Source organism: Synchiropus splendidus, chromosome 1 (genome assembly GCF_027744825.2).
Source record: "Synchiropus splendidus isolate RoL2022-P1 chromosome 1, RoL_Sspl_1.0, whole genome shotgun sequence".
NCBI lineage: Eukaryota > Metazoa > Chordata > Actinopteri > Syngnathiformes > Callionymidae > Synchiropus > Synchiropus splendidus.
Genome location: NC_071334.1, coordinates 43,575,726 through 43,591,701, shown reverse-complemented (window position 1 = coordinate 43,591,701; position 15,976 = coordinate 43,575,726). Strand labels below are relative to the sequence as shown.

General features: G+C 43.1%; 1 protein-coding gene across 4 annotated transcripts in view; it reads left to right on the top strand.

Annotated features, from left to right (window-relative positions):
* Positions 1-15,976, top strand: part of LOC128746997 (mucin-2) — a 43,347-nt gene extending 27,371 nt beyond the window's left edge. For 3 of the 4 annotated variants that reach the window (XM_053844489.1, XM_053844498.1, XM_053844479.1), the window contains exon 4: positions 15,060-15,976. In XM_053844489.1, the coding sequence (XP_053700464.1) occupies positions 15,060-15,249 (190 nt within the window). In that variant the 3' untranslated portion in view covers positions 15,250-15,976. The remainder of the gene's footprint in view (positions 1-15,059) is intronic. The other variant, XM_053844507.1, reaches the window with a different exon arrangement.

The window sequence follows — 15,976 nt, the reverse complement described above, 5'->3', positions numbered from 1 at the left end:
TCAATTCTCTGCTGCTTTACATAGAAATTACAGACATTTCAAAAGTTAGTTTTGTAACTAGGGGTGGGATGGATTAAAAAAAAAATCTACACAGTTTAATGGTATGAGAATATTTGCCACAAGAAGCCACATTTTTGAATTGGAATGAATTTGGTATATGAGTGAATCAAATGATGGACCCATACATACATTTAAACAACAAAATATTGTTTATTTTGCATCAGTTTGACAATAGCACAATAAATCACAGTGGTGTCTATATTCAAGTTTTTATATCACCTTATTTAAACTAAAGTTCTTTTAATGTCTGGAAAATATTTGTATAAGAATTTCAATGTTATAAGAATTTCAAATACATTCAGAGTAGTGGAAACCCTCCCTGAACCAAAGCAACAGATGCTTTTGTTTGCTTTGGTTCAGGGATTCCTCCATGTTTGTTGTTGTTGTTATCATCCTAGCTGCCACGTGTCTTGTGCATCAGTGGGATCAGTGGAGCAGGAACTCCTGCACTTACAAAGGTTCCCTGTTGACTGGAGAGCAAACTGTTTAATAAAATAAATTAAATTACTTTTTTTGTAGTAATTAATTAATCGTAACAATATTGTAATTCATTTATCATAGTTAACTTACCATTAACTAACCATTCTATATTGGCTGCACAGTCCCTCAGCCCTCATCTGAGTCTGCGTGATGGATAACTGACATGTATTCCTTAAAAGGATTGAGTTTCTTAAAGTCAAAATACCTTTACATCGGCGCAGGGTGTATGTTAATGACCAAGATGTTTCCACACCATTCCTCAGTTGTGTTACTTTGTGACTGATCGGCTTTTCGCCCGACAAATATTGACAGGAAATGTCCTCATTAGAGCCGTGCGCGCAAAATATTTCTTGCATAACAGATTTTTTTTTTTTTGCTCAATAGCAAATAATGTGTATCTTTCACATCCACAGACTGAATGCACGGCCGCGGAAATGCTTCACCAACGATTCATCGACGTTCATAATAAATGAGTGGTTAACCTTTGCAGCCAGCTCTTCCATCACACTTGGCCAACAACTCATTAACACCGCATTAACATATGGGAAGGCAATCGATAGTGACCTCATCGTCCATCATTAATAATTCATTATTCTCTTTAGTTACCCTTCGAACCCATTTATAAGAGGAGACACTTGTGTAGCAGACGTCGATACACCAAAGGAAAGCAAAGTAGAGGAGGATTCATTTACACACCTCAGTCAGTGCAGTCCCTTGGCAGGAGAGATGAAAGAAAACATGACAGTGAGGCAGAATAGGACAACAGGTCACAGCAAGAGGTCACTATCGAACACATCTCAACAGAGTACAAGATCAATGGTCACAAGACTGGTTTGCTTTCAACCACGGCTTGAGGTGAGTCTTGAAGCTGCTGACATGGAATGCTGTCCCAGATCTTACTGGACTTCACAGGAGGAGTGTTTGTCCAAAACCCCACAAATCCAAGCCTCAATTTGAGGATGAAGACCGGTTCAGAGTCCTGGTTAAGCCATGGCCATTTGTTTTAGATGAACTTGTGTGTGTGACCTTGAGGAGATACTGGTCCTGAGGCCACAAAGAGCTGTACTCTGGAAAAGATCTTGCTGATCAAACAAGCGGATTCCATTTTTTAAAATACTGCAAGCTCAATGAATTGTACTCCGATTGGACAGGAAGTAAAACAAGAAGATAGATTCAACTTCTTATACCAGACAGGAAGAGTAATGGTGTAGAGCAGCGGTTCTTCACCTTTTTGATCTCGGGGTCCACCTTACCCAGAACAAATAGTCCCTGTGGATTCAATGGAACCGATTCATGACTCTTGAGTTCATTTGTGATCAATAACCACATTTAATGTGATCATTGCAAAGATATTTATTTGTCACTGAAAAGTCCAACCAGCAGCAGAACCAGGTGCAAGTCATGTTCATTAAATTTAGAAAGAAAAAAAAGGAAAGAAAGGAGAAAAAAACACCCTCCATGCAAACTGTTGAGAAAATTGGAAAAACGGAATAAAATTCAGAACAAAATAAGTATAATAAAACCATGTCTAAATATCATAACATAAAAATAATATATTTTATTTAAATTCCAGAGAAAATATAAGTAAAGTGTAAATGAAAGTATCGCCATAAAATGTTCCAATTAATTTTCAAAACTGCTTCAACAGGTGCTTTCATTTCATGAACAGTTTTTACTGTTGGGGGGCGCCATCTCTTTCTTTAGCACTTTTTCTTTTCAAGAACTCCTCCGTAGTTGGTAACTATCACAGATTTGCAGCTGTCAAGTCAATTCAGTGACTCACTACTACGCACCTAAGTACTACCATACGAGGCTCATGTATTAAGACTGAGCACTCTCTGCCCTTACAGCCCAAAGTTGTAAAACAAAAAAAAATAAGCAGCTCTCTTGGACCTGCTAGCGGCCCGACCATGGACCCCGGCCCTATGGTTAATAATCACTGGTGTAGAGTATGTGAACACTTTTGTTAAAGTGAAGAGCGAGTGAGGCATGGATCATAACCCTGAAGCAAGATGTTGACGGAGTCAGCGTGAGTCTTAACATGGTCAGTGCTTATACCCCACAGACAAGTGTCAGTAGGAGGAGAAAGAGAAGTTCTGGACCTGACTACATGAGGTGATGGAGGGCATTCACCTGAGTGATAGGAGCCGACTTTGATGGCCATGTAGGTGAAGGGAACAGAGGAAGTGTTGGGAAGGCACGGAGTCAAGGACAGACATCCTGAGGAACAGATGGTGGCAGATCTTGCTAAGAGGACGGCGATAGTAGTGGTGAACACACGTACTTCCAGAAGCGAGAGGAACTTACAAGAGTGGAGGTTGTCATTCAGAAGGGAGGCACCTGCCATCGAGAGGAATGGGTCAGTACAGCAGAAGTGTTGAGGGATAACCGCAGTGCTAGAAAGTGAAAGGAGAACAAGGAGACCAGGTGTTGGTGTGGTGGGTATATGTGTTTGCGAACAATGAGACAGTGGTGAGCAGTGTTGGGACTAATGCGTTATTCAGTAACGCATTATAGGAACTACCATATCTTTTGAAATAACAAGTGCCATAACGTGTTCCTTTGCCAAAATTACCAACATGTTTATCATTACTACACATGCTTGTTACTCATTACTTCACATTAACAACTCTATAAAAAGTTTAAAAAGCAGCGTCCATGATACGCATGAAAAGCTTCCGAGGTGGATGTGAAGCCCACATTAGTTACGTGATGCAGTGGCGTGCATGTGAAAAAAATAATGGCTGCTATCGATGACGGTCCAGGTGTGGGATTCCCATTGTGGATATATTCTCATTGTTTTTCCTTTTTAGCTGTAAAAGACCAGAGAAATATTGCAGTAGCGGCAAGCTATGTGGAGGCTTGAAAACTCTATGCTCCTCCAAAACGAGCAATTCCAATCTGGCGAAACACCTTCAAAAAGTGCACACGTCCAAGCTGGTGGAGATAGAGCGAGAAGCAGACGCTGCTAAGGTTCGCTGGTCTGATGTCACAGGAGAAGCCACTGCGCCAAACAGCAGAAGCTCGACTTGGGAGCGCATGTTGCACAGCCTCTATCTCAGAAGCAGTTGAACACACTAGTAGCAGCGAGGTGTGTTGTGGAAGACATGCTGCCTATCACAGCTGTGGAGTTGTCACTGCAGTTAACGTTTCCACTTGGTCTAGGTGTGTTGCTGTTGAGATGATCATCAGCATCAGTTTTGCACTATTGTTTGTTCCTGCCACTACAAAGTGTTCTGTAAAAGAGTTGATTATTTTGCACTTCTAAAAGTATAGTTTCTCCTCTAAATGGTTACAATAAATATGCCCATCAAACGTTCCAATATTGTCATGCGTTCACTTGCGCTCACACTGCCATTCCACCTTTAGGTCACTAAGTGGAGACTTTGTAATAGGATTGCACTTGAAGTGGGTTAGAGCTTACAGATCGATAGATGACCTTTATTACCTGACTGTGTAGTTTAGAAAGCCACACAAACAACGATAATGTGGCCGATTCTGTCCCAATGATGCTGGTTCCCCAACCAGCCTGACAACCGTGACTGTTCTAAGATGACTATGTTTGAGCTCCGCTATGATATACAGTTTTTAAAAAGTTACTTTTGCTAGTAACAAGTTACTTTGAGTGTAATGAGTAACTTGAAGTCACAAAGTTACTTTTCAACGTGGTAACTAGTAAGTGTAACTAAGTTACTAACTTAAAGTAACTTGTCCAACACTGGTGGTGAGATGTGCTGCAGGATTGATGGAGTACTGACAAGTGCAGGTGCTTTGAGTCTCATGTGGTGCACGGTACAGGACCCTCAACATGAGTGACAGCTTTATGAATATCCTCCAGAATGTTTGTAGCAGCCTCTGATCAGTTGATCCAGCCTCTTCCTGTCAGCTCACCCCTGAAGGTGACCACCCCAAAGCCCACACAATACGAAGGGCTGATAATGCTCCAGTCTTTGTGTTTATGAATGGTGAAGGTGAGCGCTTCTGAAATGGCAGAAGATTTTTTTTGTTTTTTTTCACAGCTGTCAAACTTCCCCCTCTCTCTTCGTCTCTGATCTCCACCGGCCACTCATCCATCAGAGCCTTCCGCTCCAGCAGATATCACTCAATACGTCAGGAGAACCGAGGACAGACACGCACTGTGTGCAATCAGCCGTCACTTTCTAGCCTTTTAAATTCAGCACTTCTTTCATCAAGATAACGACTCTGGGGGGGAAAAAAAAGCCATGACTTATAAACATTTCCAAGCGACTAAAGCAGCTCACTGCAGCACTTTATTGAATGTGGGATAAATCAAACCTTTGGACCTGTGCTGTGAAAAAATATTGGCTGGGAGATAAGCTGAGGCAAGACTGGCCCCACACACACACCGTATGGTGAACTCAGTTTGGCTCACCTCAGGAGACAGTGTCCGCCCCACATATGTGTTCCAGGCATTGTTGGTGTGCCATGCAAAACCATGGTCATGTTTATCCAAAAACAAAAAACTGAACTTGTGGCTCAATCCACTGGCAACCCCAACCCTGGACCCTCCGCTTCTCCACCAGTGATGTCTGTCCATGGCTCACAGAGTTAGTCTGTGAGTGTTTTTTTTTCAAAGTCAAGTAGAAGTGTAAAACCATTTTTAACATTTCTTCTGCAAAACGTGCTGCTTTTCTCCAACATCAGATGATTCATACAAACAGGAAACGGAACAGAGGTAATGCTGCTCACATATCCACAGTTGGGGTCCTTTTTGTGTTGAGTTGGTATGTTCTGCGTGGGATTCCTCTTGACACACACTGCCTCCCTCAGTTAGCTACACTGAGAAAAGCCTGGAGAATAGATTCCAGCTGGATTGTTAGAAGGATCTTCTGGTCAAAATGTTCCTAATAGACCTATTACAAAAATCATGGACTAGATTTAGTTACCCAAATATTAAAACCTGTCAACAACATGACGCTCTATTACTCACAATGTACAAACCAGCTCCTACGGTCCGTCAGGAGTTAATGGAGCTTAGCCTTCAAAGTCAGGACGTGTCACCCCTTGTTTAACATGAGCTTTTATTTTCTCTTCTGGAGTCTATTTATGCTCCTTAATCGACTTCCCCGGCTTTATATTGACGTTGGCGAAACCGTCTGACCTCTATCTTTCAAGTTTGTCTCAGTAGCTTCTCCATCAGTAGAGTCTTCGTGGAGTATTTATCATGTCTTTCTATAGATTCTGGCCCACAGAGAGAGGCAGAGACATCATTACAGTGTATTGTTAAGCTGTATGGAATAATGCGCCATTGGTTCCTCTTTTGTTTGCCATGAACTGCTGACAAGACCTTCACAGCCAAGGAAAAATGACATTGTTTGAATATCTATCCATCTATCATCTATCATCTATCTATATCTCTATCTATCCATCCATCTATCCGTCCATCATCATCCATCTATCTATCCATCCATCTATCTATTTATCTATCTATCTATCTAGAAAAGACTGAGTGACTACTGAGTATATTTTGTTACTTCAGTCATAAAGGAGCCAAATTTCAAACACAGACGCGATGTCAAGGCATTTGTTGGTCAAGCAACGATATTCTTTCATGATAAGACTAGTCAAATAAGAATCTCTGAATCAACAGTCCCTGTTAACGCTAGCATGCTACAGTATGTTTAGCACCTCTGAGGTTAGCGTCAAGATACACAAATTGTTCTCCTTCACCCGCTGATTCAGAACACAGTTGACATCCTGGTTGTCTTCTTGAAGCACAAAGATGGACGCACTTCCCCACCTATCTAAATCTCTTTCACACGCACCAGACATTTTTAACCTGCATTTGCTAGCTGGTCGAAGGGCAAAGCTTGAACATTGATCTGTACTGCTCATGATAGTGGCATGCTCTGTTGATGATTGAAGTTTTTGGTGCACATTTTATTTTTTAGATATGAACTTTCATTTCTGATATATAAGTTTGTAGCAACGTATTATTGTCCCTTGTGCCTTGCCGTACTGAAAGAAATAGGTTAAATTAAGTCATAGGTTGAAAAGAGGTTCATCTTTTGGCCCTTGTGTCCAGCACTGTCATTTTGGAGCTGAAATAAAGGATTTTAAAAAACAGTCATGAAAATGTATAGCAGCTCTCTCCGTGAGTTCCGAGTCCACATTGCACCCTCCTCTTGCCTAATGATGTTGCTGTCTATTACAAAAACTCTAATACAGTTGCTCCATAGGAACTCTGACCGTCAGCTGTCAGACAGACCTGTGATTTCACTTCCTTCATATCAATTCAAGACACATAGAAGCTCCTCAAAGCATGAAGCCTGACACTCTGCTCTCGCCAAAACAATACGACTCAACAAACTTGACTGTAGTCTGACTGCCTGAATCTCACGTCTAAATCGCCTCATGATGTTTAGATGTAAGGCAATGTCTCCTCATCAAAACCTAATTATCCAGAGATCCTGTTTCATTTCCGCGCAGATCCACCTGTTGTCTGAAATTAATTGCATCATAAAATATCATTCACACGTTCTCCAAAATGGTAATACCCTTAATCCCTTGTCAGAGACAGTGTTCAGTTTGAGGATTCTTAATTTACACTCCAAGGATAATCTGCTCTGCTGTTTATTTCCTTCTCCAGGTGACAGGTGAATTCAGCCGCTGCATCATCATCCGGTTTGCATTGTCAGTTGTGCGATATATAAGCAAACACCTAAACACTTTTGTTTTCCCTTTCTGCTGATAGTATTTTAATGTCTATTACATATGACTTATTATCATTGAATACATATACCCAAACACTTTTTACATGCATATACATGCTTGCGCGTGCATGCGTTTTGACATGCAAATCCTACTTCAGGCGCGACAATGAAAATCGATGCCAAAATTAAAATCACTCATCGCTCACGATCTCGCGAGTCTCAGACAATGCAGAACTGATACCAACAGGAAGTGAGAAAGTCTGAAGCCACTACAACAGCACAGCGAATGGAAATATGAACATTTCATGAAAGACAAGGATGATGTGGTCGATTTGCGAAGGGGAACGTTTTATCTGAACGGGAGGATCCTCAAGTGAACATGCCAATTTCCAGTTTGTCCATTAATCCATCCTCATCCGCTTATCCGTTGCCGGGTTGCGCAGGCATCGGAGTCCGCACCAAACGCCCTTCTCCTGAGCAACATCCGCCAGCTCCAACTGGGGGATCCCGAGACACGCCCAGGCCAGTGCTGAGATATAATCCCCCCACCTGGTCCTGGGTCGACCCCTTGGTCTCCTCCCAGCTGGCCGTGCCTGCTGCTGGCCAGGGGGCGTCCTCATGAGATTCCCTAACCACCTCAACTGACTCCTCTCAACGCGGAGATGCAGTCGGTCTACTCTGGGTCTCTCCCAACTGACAGAACTTCTCAGCCTATCTTTAAGGGGCTCGCCACCCAAGCCGCTTATATCCGGGATCTCGTTTTTTCAGTCAAGACGCAAAGAGGGTCATGTTGAAGATTTTCACAGTAAATAGAGAGCTTTGCCTTTTGGCTAACAACAGTGCAGTAGAGCAACTGTGACTGCAATACCGCCCATGCTGCACCGATTCCAAACCCCCACTCCAGAACAAGACCCCAAGATAGTTAGGCTGTGTCCCATTTCTCACCCTAACACTCGTTTTTGACCCTAACACTGGGTTTTGTGCGTTCACGCGTCAGTGTAGTTTGTCCCAATACTGCTAAGAGTAACACTTGAAATGATCCCTTCAAACCGAGGGAGCTCCAGAGCTCACTTGAAACCACGTGGGAATATGAAGTGTGGATAGATTTCCAGGATACCAAAGTACTTTATTTAAAAACAATGTTGGACAGGACAACAGGAACATTTTAGTAGCGAGAACTACTCTTCCGTTTGTTGACTGTCTCTGGTATCACACGTTAGTGACCCAAATGGTCGACCGTGTCCGACAACATGAACAATACAACATGTATGTACAACAGTATGTTTTTATTTCTTCTGAACAAACAACAGTGGGCTAGCATCCAGGCTAACGTTAACATCCTCACACCTCTAACAGATCTATCACCGCAACATAGAAAGAAATGGGACACAGCCTTATACTTCTCCACTTGACCACTAACATGAGCTAAATGAAGAGAAAAATATCAGGAGAAAAATGTAAAGTTGAGGGTCTGGGATGTTGATACAGTTTGGTAGGATGTGCTGTGAAGCACCAGAGCAGGAAGTGCGGTAGCCTTGAGTTTGCTAGTCCAGGTGTTGGTCCCTTCGAGGAGGCAGTGGCCTGAAGAAATCATTTAAATATGATTTGCAATGTGTCAAAACTGTCGAGGCTCACAACTGTGAAAGAACTTTGTAAATTTTGAAAATGACATACCTGTTTGAGACGCCATCTTTCTGTGAGCCGCGATAAAAAGTTTCCGTGCCAGGAAAGTGTTTGGGACAGTGACAGTCACCCAGCTGGTACGACTGTGGTGGAGTGATATTCTCGGGAGCACGTAATACCTCAGGGAACAGCCGACTCCGTCGGTAATAGGACAGGCGCCGCGTGGATGTGAATGCTAAGGAGAGGCTGTAGAAGTGGTGTGTGTGTGAGGACATTTATCTGCAAATTGGATGTTAGCAAACCTGCATTGTTGATAAATGACTCCTCGCAGATGGAGTTGATCTTAATAGACATCTTTTCGTTTAGTGCCTTCCAAAATGAAACACTTTTTTGTGGTATTCAACGTGTATGCAGGAGGAAAATTGCAAAGATATTTTGTGTTGATTGCTTTTGCGCGGCAGTATTTCCTCCACTGCTCAGCAAAAGCAGAGGAGTGACGGAGGAGAAATGATCTCCCGCTATTCGTGTTGCATGAATGTTTTATGGATGTGAGGATGAAAAAGAGATGAGGCCCTGCTGTGCCTGTTTTATTTTAAAATACTGCTATAAAATATTGTTGTCAAGTTTTCATCACCAGTCCAATATGAATTGAGTTTCCAGAGTCCATTCACAGGAGTGTGGCGTCATGCTGCCATCACTACTGACACTGACATCAGAGCCATTATTTGCTTTTATATTGTTTCCAATTGCATTTACTGTATGAGTAACCTTGGATTCCTGGCAAATCATCTTCTAAATCTGCTGAGCCAATCCCCTAAAGACATGTGCTGAGGGTAGTGCTATTGGGCAAGGTCACTCCCACAAACTGAATCATTCAAAAAGAGATGTTTAAGCTTTCAACCCATGGGAGGTGCAATGAAAGGTCGTTCAGGCAGCTGGTGCGAAGCAACAACACCAAGTTTAGAGACAGAAACTTTTGTTCTCTTTTGTTGCATTCAGCTTTGTCCCTCAGGAAATTCTTTGGTACGGGGTACTGGATCCTTGCCCTTTGCCACCAGTTCAGTTCACTGTTCACGTAGATAGACACGGCCGGAATGGGAGGGTTTTCAGTAGGGATGGGCGATAACTTATCGTACACGATACACCGCCAAACCCAATCTCCACGATGACAATTCTGCATCTCTCGATAAATTTGATATATACGCGGCTCACTCGCTGCATTGGACCTGCACACGTGAACATGACGAGACCGTGACGACGCGCCACGCTCTCCAGCTCCACCGCCGTGTGACAGTTGTGGAGAGTGTGGTAGTTTTAAACTTATTTTTAATCCAGGGAACCTTTGATAATGACACTGGTTGACTCTGAGTCTCTGGATCCCTGTTTATTTTATTAGATGGAGTGGTCCTCATAGGTTCACATCAACACATGCAGGTCTCCCGGCAAAACACTGCGGTGAAAATAGTTGGATATTGGACGGAGTTCCATCATTTGCGAAAACCTTGTGTCCCACCACACAAGTCATTCATCTGTTTATTTGTTCCCACTTGGACTACTGCAACTTACTGCATTGCAGTCTTGAGCAGGCTTCACTTCGTCGGCTCCAGCTGGTCAAAAACGCAGCTGCCCGACTCCTGACTGGCACAAATCGGTGTGAGCACATGACTCTTGCGAGTCCTGCTTCACTGGCCTCCTGTTCCATTCAGGATCCAGTTCAAGTTTTTAAAAATGTCTCCATGGAATGGCCCCTTCATACTTGGCTGAGCTGCTTCATGTACTCTCAGCAACCAAACCCACATGGTCCTCTTTGGTGCTGCTCTTAAGCTGCCCAAGAAGCTTGTGTTGGGTTTTATGGTTAGTGTTTCACTCCCGCTCTGGTCAGTATTAGTGGTCTTCAAATTGACCCTGACCCTGACCCCGACCCTGACCGCGACCCTGACCTTGACCAAACAACAATTTTGTTTTTGTTTTTTGTTTTTGCTGCAATTTCCTTTTTGACGTTTGAAATTTTAACCCCCTGTGTGATTGAGTTTTCACTGAATGCTCATGTACATCAATAGAATGCTCTTGTGAAGATTGGAAAAAAGTGTCATTTCACTAAGAGTATCCACCACGAAGGACGAGCAGAACTACTCCAATACACTCAGAGGCAAATGCAAACAAACAAAAAAAGAAAAACATTGTATATCCGTCAACAAACGTGGACCAGGAAAAAGGACATCCAAATGGAGAGCTCTACCATGAACACTGGGAAGAGCATGTGCAGACACTGAGAGAACACAGCTGCTGGTAATGGGCTGCTCCTCATACTGTCAAAGGTGAGAGGGAGGAAATCACACAGGTTAGTCGTGGAAGAGCAAGGAAGCAAACTTTTTGGTGAACACGATGACTAGGCAACCAATGAAGGAACGTGTGAAACACACAATAAAAGAGTAAATAATCCACATAAATAAATGGAAATGGAAATCCATAAACCGCTCTGATGATGCTCTGATGCTTCCTACCTTGGCTCCTACTGAACAGACTTTAGTCAACGTTTTGGGCATTGGCATTGTATGGAGCCTGCGGAACAGTTTGGCAACTGAAAATTGATCAGATGCCAACAATGCGATGAGATATAAACAACCTCCACTGAGAAAGGTGAAACGTTACCCTCAAGTCACTTGCTGACAATTAAGGTTTCGGGTGGACAGTTCCCTCTGACCTCAAATCGTCTTGATCTCACAGGCAGTTCATTTGCTCTGGGAGGGAACGGCAGAGACACGAGCGTCACTCCGAAGCTGAGCTGTTTGGTGGGACGGACGGCGAGGCGACCAAACACACTTTATTTGTCCCTCAGGGAATCCTTTGATACGGGGTACTGGATCTTTGCCCTTTGCCACCAGTTCAGTTCACTGTTCACGTAGATAGACACGGCCAGAATGGGAGGGTTTTTCAGTAGGGATGGGTGGTCACTTAGCGTACACGATACACCGCCAAACCCAATCTCCACGATGACAATTCTGCATCTCACGATAAATTTGATATATACGCGGCTCACTCGCTGCATTGGACCATTGGTTGCATTGGTTTTATTTACTGTGTTCATGTCGTGCTGAAGAACAGCAGGGACAAAGTGCATAACTTACTTACCAACCGACAAGTAGATTCTTTTTTTAATTCGACTTTGGGGGTGTTGTTTCACACCGTGGAGAAGTCCTGGCCGCTGCAAAGAGGATTCGGTTGAAGTGGCTCTTTCCTCCACCTGCTGTAAACGTTACACTGAGAAAATCCTCCACTGCTCTCAGTACCCACTCGCTTTCCCGTGTTTACTCTCTCTTTGCCTCTGTCTGGTGTTTGATGTTTCGTTTGCTGCTCCTCTGCGTTAAAATAGCAGTGGGTTATTGACGGGGGGCGATTCTGAACCAGATGGATATCAGTCCTCTCTGGAAGGACCACTGCTGTATCCTCGGAAGTAATTCCCTCCACAACCAAAGGAGTCCTCTGCATTTCCAGCATCTACGCTGTGATGAGAAACACCAGTTAACTAGGCCACTGCATAATTATCCAGGACCGCGGCAAAGTAAAATGAACGGACTCAAATGAAAATAAGAAATCAGTTCAGTGGGGAAAGAACATTCAATATGCGGCTGCTGTGAAAGCAATTCTGAAGCAAATATGACTGTGCTGTTATATATATTTTTCATTTTATTGCAGCTCTGTTCATTTATTATTGCTTACCTTTTACCGAGAGCCTGGGCCGAGGTCCATCAGAGTTCATATCTCATTTTGACTGTGAAGCCCAGAGCGCTACTGCCATATGACTGACAGTGCACCGAGCTGACTTTCTGTTTGTGTGTGTGTGTGTGTGTGTGTGTGTGTGTGTGTGTGTGTGTGTTGTGGCGCGGACAATCCTGATATTCTCCTGGTGCTGCAATATTTTGTGACACTCAGCGTTTTAACACTTCATTCACTTCGTCAACAGCTTCATGATCCTTTCATGCTCTTCTTCTTCAACTTTGAAACTTTGGAGTTTTAGTGCTTTTCATCAAAACGTTCGAGTCGTGTGAGGTCAGACATTTGGTGACGTTGCAGTTGCTGTACACCAGTCTTGAGGAGCTCCACTGACTGACAAAGCATCCTTCATTGTCTCAGCCTGCAAAATGATTTTTCTGCCATGGGACTTTCTAGTCCTGATCACAGGACTTGCAGCAGGAATGCTCCGGAATTTATTTGGTAACTTTCCATATGCGACCATTGAGTTTAGACGTACTTGATTCTAACTGAATTCCTATTCTTTCCTTAATCTTTAACCTCAGTGCTCAATCTAAAAACGCGTGCTCCTGTGAAGAGCAAGGACCATCCTGACTCTCAGGGAGTTGAAGAGCAAGACTAAGGAAAGTAGCTTCCTCAACTTTGAGATTCGCTGGCACCTACCTTAGGATTGAGGGGATGCACCAAATATATTCAGGCAGCTTTTTGGATTAGCCCAGAAAAAGCACCAGAATAACAACGCGTGACACAATGACTCAGGGAAACAACATGTAGAGCTGCTTGAATGTTGACTTTCGCTTCGACTCAACAGCGCAATGCGAATATGTATTTCAATTACAAAAATGTGCCACAGAGGTGAAACAAGCTCTGCACTTTAGAGGTGACAGCACTAACTCCCTGGCTCACTGCCACTGGTGACCGAAAAATAGAGGTTCAACCCAAGTCAAAATAATTTTCATTTTCCGACCCATGTCTCACACGTATCCTCTTCTTTTGATCATTTCTTTGTTGCCCATGGTGTCAAGTATCAGGTGCTTCCGACTCTGGCCTCAGTGCAAAGTGTCATTTGAACGCCGCTTTTGCACATTGCTTCCCCCTACAGGACATAGCTGCATTTAAGGGGTGTCCCATTTCCAAGTCACACGGCCCTTCAAGCTTGGTTTTGAGGGCTAAGCTTGAGGGTTAAGATCGAGGATTAAGCAAGGAATTGGAATTCACCCTTTGCCTCCAGACCACATTTTCTCAGAATCGACTCATTATTCTTCACCTACTGTCCATTTGTAAGCAGAAGAACTCTGAAATGGACGAACAGAGTCCATTAAAACTTTCAGGACTGCTTGGAGTTCCCTGAATATTTGGTTTTGGTGGTGTTCGGTTGGTGTGTTCGGATTCATGACGTGTCTCAACCGGCCTTGGTCTTGGTTTCGACCCCTCCGTCCTCAAAGTCTTGGTATGCTCTGGTCTTGATCTTGACTTGACTACAGTGCTATTTAGCAAATTCTGAGGCAGCGCACTTGTCATAAGAAGTCAGGATTGTTACAGTATCAATGACCGTCTAGTAGCATTCATGTGGGAAAATAATGCCTGATGTTCCACTTGTTTACACTTTGAGCTTGATGAATCCTGGCTTTGTTCTTTGGACGGATAATGCTGCTGAACTATAAGCCAATAAGAGGCTTGTACCTATTTGCTTAGATTAATCCGAGTGGTTTTTTTTTCTGTATATAGTGTATAATCCATCCGGCATTCATTCCCCAATTTCAGCCAGGTGGGAACCTCTCATAAGTTGGAGATTTGAAAGGAGCTGCTGCTAAATTTCACCCATTACTGAACCATACTCTCTTGGGGGAGCATTATTCTCACCTGGAAACTGCAATGAACAATTGACCACGAGGCAACATGGGAACCTACAACTCTTAGTTAGAAAATTAACTTCAAGTATGGGAAATGTTTCTTTTTCCTTTTGTTTTATTTATCCAGAAGAGGTTGGTATATTACTACTAACTACTGAAAACAAAGTTGTCTGCAGGCTACCTTGCGTACACGTAGAGAAACCCAGTAAGACTTGAACTTCACCACTTGTTGCAAGAACAAAAGATGGAGCCGTGGTGGTGTTTGTTGCAACTGCAACAGTGTTTATGATTTCTTCCCATTAGCAGCTGACAAACAAACTGGCCCATTTTTCATTGTATATTATTGTCCTTCATTCTGCCCTACAGTACATACCGTGGAGAAATATAAAGGATTTATTGAAAAATGCTGACACTGCCAGTGGGGATTAAGAAAACACATGAGATCTTTGGTGGTACGTGAGCGAGGATGACAGGTGTTTCGTTTGAAAGACAAAGAGGTGAAGGGAGACGGAGTGCGATGGATGGAACTATACAGATAGTTGCCTCTGACTAAAAGCAAGTATGATTTTGTGCCAAAGATCGTGTCTGACCATGCATTTTCTCTCTTCACCTGCAGTGTGGAACACGACTTTCGTCTTCAGGAGGGCCAGGTGGTACGTACGTGGAAAGTGGGCGACCCACCTGAGGACATGCCACAGACCTCCACCCCAGTGCACACCGTCCCTCAACAGCAGGACTCCCCTCAGCCGGTGCGTCCCCCCGCCGCCACCAAGAAGAACAAGAAGAAATGCTTCTGGTTCCTCTAGAGGACAATGCAAAGGGCATTTGGATACTGCACTGCATTCCTTCTGAAAATTCTTTTTTCAATTCAAAACAGTGTGTGCAGAGGACTGACCGTGGAAATTAAAATGCAAACTGTGGGAGGACAACACGATACAAAGGTTCTGAACAAAAACAGCTGCTGTCGGAGCTGACGAGAGAGAGAGGTCTGGCTGGAGTGCGCCGCTCTTCACAAGCCTCGACAACACTCACAGTTTGGAAACCAGAGCGGGAGGTAAAAGTTCCGACGCCAAATAAAAGCAAAAGTTCAGTTTGCTGTATGACTAAGTTCGAAAAATATCTGAGAGTTATGCATAGTGGTGTGAGTAAGACGGAGCAAAAGGTAATGTAGGAGGACGGAGCTGTTCACACAGAAATATATTATTTATAAGAAAAAAAAGGAAAAGTAAGAAAAGTTTCATCTTCATTAATGGACTAATGAGGGTCAGAACACCAGCTTTTATATCCAGAGTCATTTGAATTATTAATATTGAACTGTATTAAAAATACACTTTTATTATCATAAGCAATGGGGGAACTGTAACACACACACACACGGATATATTGAGATATTTGCAAAGAAAGCATATATATATATATATAAATACATATATATATATATATAAAGGAGAAATGAGTGAGGTCTGAAAATATCAGAGCTGTGCTGCTTGAATACTATATTTCAGAGATGAATTATGCGATTAAAGTATTTTA